This window comes from Helobdella robusta (assembly GCF_000326865.2).
Source record: "Helobdella robusta unplaced genomic scaffold HELROscaffold_105, whole genome shotgun sequence".
Classification (NCBI taxonomy): Eukaryota; Metazoa; Annelida; class Clitellata; order Rhynchobdellida; family Glossiphoniidae; genus Helobdella; species Helobdella robusta.
In genome coordinates this window covers 111,605-117,928 of record NW_008703595.1, presented here as the reverse complement: position 1 = coordinate 117,928, position 6,324 = coordinate 111,605, and the positions used below count along the sequence as shown (strand labels likewise).

At 33.5% G+C, this 6,324-nt stretch overlaps 1 protein-coding gene across 1 annotated transcript; it reads left to right on the top strand.

Moving 5' to 3' along the window:
• Positions 1-244: 244 nt before the first annotated feature.
• HELRODRAFT_91604 (hypothetical protein) lies at positions 245-2,805 on the top strand (the record flags this gene model as incomplete). Its single annotated transcript, XM_009012387.1, has 8 exons — positions 245-402; positions 700-772; positions 1,015-1,101; positions 1,338-1,436; positions 1,690-1,824; positions 2,125-2,178; positions 2,302-2,418; positions 2,650-2,805. 8 exons carry the CDS (start codon positions 245-247, stop codon positions 2,803-2,805), a joined length of 879 nt encoding a protein of 292 aa, XP_009010635.1.
• Positions 2,806-6,324: the final 3,519 nt, after the last annotated feature.

Sequence of the window (6,324 nt, the reverse complement as noted above, 5' to 3'; positions counted from 1 at the left end):
TATGTCTTGTCATAATTGTATTGTTGTTGTTGTTGTTATTATTATTATTATTATAAAGGTTAAAGGTACTCTGTCTCGTCATCATTGTATTGTTGTTATTATTATTATTATTATAAGTTATAGTTGTTTTTGTCACTTGATAATTCATTTACGGTTATAAAATTAAATGAAATAATTCATTTTCACTATAATATTAACAATTAATACAAGTACACGGTACGAATCAAATAAAAATGCGAAACAAATGCCAATTATTCCTTACATTATTCACTCTAATACCTCCAAACAGACAGTGGATCTCTCAGATCTGGAGGAACACATTGAACAGTTCCAGCACTTGTTGCTCTACGAAGAAGCACTTCAGCAGCTCCAAGATGGCAACGTGCCACATAGAATACTCAGGTAGGTATTTCGTGGTATTTTGTATATGTGTTTAGGTGCGTGTGTATGTGTTTGAATGTGTGTGTGTGTGCTTGTGTGTGTGTATGTATGTATGAAGGTATGTACTACCAAGTGAATGTATGTATGTATGTGTGTACGTATGTATGTATGCATTATGTGCATATGTATTATGTATGCAACAAATTCAAAATGGCAATGTACCTTATGGGGTATTCTGCAGTATGCTATGTATGAGAATGTGTGTATATAATTAATTCATTTGTTAATTTATTCATTTATTTATATTTCTTTACCAAGAACGAAACAGATGGGATGTACCTCGGATACAGAATTTCTCGCAAAGTTGCATTGCATCAGGCAGGCATTCAATGTGAGTCGAGTCATTTTTTGGTCGTTGTGTGGACGTTGTATGGTTCTTATGGGGTCATTCTGGGGTTGTTGTGTGTTTGTTGTTGTTGTGTGGTCGTTGTGTGGTTGTTTTATCATATTTCTCATTTTCTGTTTAAAAGTTGTTATTGCTATCATTTTCTTCATCATTTTTTAATCATCCGTTAATCATTAGCATTATTGCTATCAAAATACCATCATTATCATCATTATCATTTTTCTTAGGAGATCTTCGAGGTAGAAGAGAACAGGAAATGGTTCGAGGACATAGGCAGAGAGCTGATTGGTACTTTACTGAAGCATGCCGATAAGGTATTGGTCGATTCTTAAATTCTACATGAATATATTAATAGATTATGTTGATTCGTTAGCGAAGTATTAGCGGGAATTCTTTATGTAGCAAATTTATTGAGTAATCTGAGATTAATTATTTAATGAATGATGAAATGAGCGAGTGAGTAAATTGATGAAGGAGTGAATGAATGAATGAATGAAGAAATGCATGAATGCAGAAGTGAATGATTGATTGAACAAATTAATCCCACCAGGACCCTTCCGATTTTTACAAGTTGTACGACAACTTCATGGACTACTTGAAGACCTCTGAAAACTGGGTCAACATCGAGGTCGAATTGAAAGGGAGAAATGTAGGTCACATTTGTTTACAATTGGTTTCATTTGGTATAATAATAATCTTTTTTATGCCTATAGGTGCTCGTGATGCCTTCCGATGAATAAATTTGCATATCATTAATGTTGCATGTTTATGTTTGACTTGTTTACACATTGGAAGGTGTAATGGTTATTAATGTTTATAAATTATTATAAACCATTAAAATAAAATAAACTAATAAAAATATTACGAATAATTTTTTTGAAACGTTTCCACCTCCATTGAAGGTGAAAGTGATGAATTTCTTTGACATAGTGATCGACTTTCTACTCTTTGACGGTTTCGACGACCTTGATCAAGTTCCTTCGACCATCGTCAACATCTGCGGGAACAGGTGGATAACTAATGGATTCAAGGAGACTGTAAGTTTTCTATAATTGGTTGATTGATTGCTGGTTGGCTGGTTGGTTGATTGATTGACTGGTTGTTTGGTTGGTTCATTTGATTGGCAGGCTGGCAAGTTGATTGATTGATTGATTTTCTAATTGGTTGTGTGATTCTTTAGCTGATTGGTTCATTGATTTGTAGCTTCCCATGAAACAGTTGTTTGACTTGTTGATACTCTTGTTAGTTTATTAATTTGTTGTTGTTTTTTTCTGACGTTTTGACTTTTTGGTTGACTGACCATTTTATATTTTATTCACTAATTAAAACCCTCACAGGCAATCTTAACTTTCGTCTGGTCTGTCCTCAAAGCAAAGAGAACCATGCTGACCGTATGTAGTAGTACACTAATTTTCAATTTTTTTTCATCTAATTCTCCAGATTTTACTTTTATTTTTAACAATTATTAATGATCCAAATGATAATTCTAACCAATAACCGCCTTGACATAAAAGAACCAGGATGGCTTCATATCCCACTTCTACAGCATCAGCGAGATCACAAGTCCCGTCTTTGCCTGGGGGTTTCTAGGCCCTGACGGCCCTCTTAAGAGTGTCTGCAAGTTTTTTAAGGTTGGTTGATTGGTTGGTTGGTGAGTTGGCTGGCTGGCTGGCTTGTTGTTTTTGTGTGTTTGTTGTTGTTTGTGTTGTGAGAGTTGTTGTACGTTGCGTGTGTTGTTCATTCTGTCGTTAATTTCAAAAAGTCAAAAACGAACTATAAATGAAAAATAATTTTTTAATGATAATAATTTTTATTAATTACAATAAAAACAAAAATTAAAAAAAATGAAATTATCACCTCAGGACGAAGTAACCAGTTTCATGACTGAGGTCTTCGATTTCGAGTGCGTTCGTTTCAGCACGTTGACCGACCTGACGGAAGACATCATGAAGCTAGCCAGGAAACACGGTCAGCTGGCCAGGGATAAACTATCCACCCACCCGTCTTATTGGTCGTGAGCTGACCAATCAGAGTCCTCCTTACATCATTAGTGCCGGTGATGCAGCCAATGAAATGTAATGATATCACTCGATCTTCTCCAATCATCATGAGTCATCTATATAATATATATTTTTTCCTTGTGGAATATTAAGCATTTTGATAATTCGTTTATTTTTTTCGTCGTTGTTGTTTTCGTTCTTCAATTATCTAATAATGATAACTTTAATAATAATATTAGTATTATCACTGTTGTTAATATTATTATTGTTATTACTATTGTTATTATTTCTATGATGTCATTGTTTAACGTTTAGGTTAACTTTTTATTTTTTTTTCTGCAATGGCATTGGGGATTTGTGTAAGTCCTTCGACTTGAAGTAATTTTTCATCGCAAAAAAATTTGACGGATGTCTTTCAATGTAAAATAAATTCGAGTTATCTCATGTCTTTTTTAGCATTTAGTACTGTTTATACTGTTTATAATGGATTGATTTTAATTTATTTACATTGTGTTGATTAATTAGTTAATTGATTGATTGATTAAAATTATAAACTCAGTTGAGTGATTGAAAAGTTGATTAATTTTGATGGAGTGAGTATTATATGACGCAAGTCAGTCAGCTGGCATGTAATCTATTCTCTCATTAGAGACCGTTGAACGTCAGCATGGATGTTAAATATCGAATTTCAAGTTTCTCTGAAACTTTTCCGATCAAGGGATGAAGTAATGTGTGCTTTTTTTATGACGTAGGAGAGCATCACGTGATCACCAGCTTACTGAATTGGTTGGCAGGTTACCATGACAACCATTGATTGATTGATTGATTGATAAGATAGCTGTGTGTGACAATATCTTGTGTGCCGAATAAAGATTTGACTGCCTCCAACATTTTCAGCTGTTTGGTAGCAAGCGTACCAACGAAGCATGGTACTCCAACCTTTCTTTTTCATGGATGTAACTGGAACCGAAGCTGCGCTGCGTTATTTGAAAAAGTTGATTCGATCATTGTGAACTTCACATAGAAATTGAAATATAGCACTTGACCTGAACGCTGAGCTGATAGCCCTTGCTTAATTATTTTATATTAATTACTTTTTTCAATCATTCAAACCCAAGTTGATCAAAATTTCCTTGCAGAAATGCTATTGGCTTACATTTGGAGAATACGATGGGACACGCGGGATAACAGAGCACGGCTAACTAAGTTTCCACTGTCGTTACCTTAGTAGATAAAGTTTCATCATTATTTTTCTTTGCTATGAAATATGAAGAGTTCGTTTTGCATTTTTTTTCCTTAGCCCAATAATTCACGGTGGTTAGAATTTTAACTAATATGCATTAACGCACAGATGGGTCGCATCAATTTTGCACACATACGTACGTTTGCTTGCTAACGTATCTTGCCTTCGAGCTTTACAACGTTTCGATATAAAGTTAAAAATATCGGTTGTGTTTTAACTGGATGGACCATGAAGTTGGTAGCTGTCACGATAGACCTGGCCCCTGTCTTCGCTGTGAGTTTCATTTGATGTTTTATTCATTCTATTTAATATTAAAAACTAGTAACATTCTACGAATTTCTGCTACTAATTTGCTTGAGTTTGAGACATCAATGAGGCGGACGAAAATTTTATGTAGACTTGTTAGTAAATGTGAATCACGGACTCGTTCCGAGGTAAGCGTGGCTTGGGCTTCTCTTTGCTACAGATTCCGTTCCAGCATAAATTGTTAAAAATTCGATTTTGGAATACATGCTGACGAGTTGTTAAATGATCTGCATCTCAGAACTTCTAATCCAAATCAATGGCGAATTTGTTATCATTATACAGTTCATGTATAGCATAACATAAACATAACACAACAGGGCATGGTTTACAGTGGTTCAGCTGTATTTAAAATTAGTGGTAATTGTCTTATTTGTGCAACTACGTGTCGGAGTTGTTAGTCATCATTGAGTGGTTACTGGTTGGTAATGATTATTTAATGTTTAAGTGTAAGACCATTTGCTCAGTTTGTGTGTATTCTTAATTTGGCATGTTTGTTTATGATGTTATTTCAAAATATCCATAATCTAATCTACACATATGAACGTCGCACATATGCACACGCAAACCGCAAACATATCTCTCTCTCTCTCTCTCTCTCTCTCTCTCTCCCTCTCTCTCTTACATACAACACACACACAAAACACAAACACATACCACTAACACAGGTTTTTCCCATTTATTTAACACCAGATACAATATATTTTCAATTTAGAAGGATTAGTTCCCTTCAGACAGGCTTGTAGCATGGTTGAGAAAAATAAGACGAATGGTGACATTGTCATGTACGACGAGGTTCTTGGCATCCACTCTGACAACAGGACTGACAGAAAGAACTGTGGATTGGCCAGGGAAACATTTCAAATTTATAAAAGACAAATAAGACAAGAGGAGAAAAAGTGGTTGAAGTTGTATGAACAGCTGGCATCATATGTCTCAATAGTTGAAGGCCCCATCCTGGGAATTGTTTCTCATCCTTCTGACTTTGTGATTCATTTTGTTGAAAGTTGACCTTTAACCTTTTAGATAATAAGTGTGATTTATTATCCTAGAAGATGACAAAAGTTACGTTTGTGTTTAATGTTGTCATGAAATTATGATAAAAAGATGATGATTGTTACATTGAATAGTTATACTTTTTTTTATTTTTAATTATGTAAATTTAATTAATATCGATTGGATTGGGGATGTTATGGTGAAAAATTTCAAAATTATCGTATCTTTACGGCCGATCTTCATTCAAATTAATCCAATGTCGAGTAAGGTACCGCGTGAATGTTCGGCGAAGTTCGAATTGAATGATGCACCGAACATCTGCCTAATCTAATCGAATGAACATCGATTTGAAATACATTTGAAAGAAAAAGGTTCAAAATGGAAAATATTTCAAGACATTTTACATTTAAAAGATTTCTTATTTTACAAAGAAGTAAGTAATCTTTCTCAAACGTCCAACGACTAAATTCTAAACAACTAAAACTTTAAAATGATAGGAAAAAATGTATGTAATAAGCATGCAGAAAAATCACAAACATAAGATAAAAACATTTTATAACTTTTTACACGTCAAAAATTTTTAATTAGGATAATTTTTAACTACATGATTATCAGCCGGTTAAATTTCATCCAGAAATCCAAAAACTGTCAAGCCTGACCTCGTTCGCTTGTTTGAGTCGAAAAATTTTCACAAATATAAAATTGTGACAGTTAAAAAGTTGCCGAAAACAATGTTATGCCCACAATTTAGTTTTCTTTTCATTAAAAATTAATTAAATGCATATTTAAGAGTAAGAAGAGTAGCAAAGTCCTAACAATGAAGAATGTTTTTATTAGAATTAAGATTAAATTTTACAAATATGTTACTTATATAATTAGATTTAAAAAATTACATCAAATGAAAATGTAATTTTCTGTAAATTTTTAAAATATATGCAAAANACGACATTTGGTTGTTTAGGTTGGAATGATTTAGCGACCAACCTGCTCTGCAG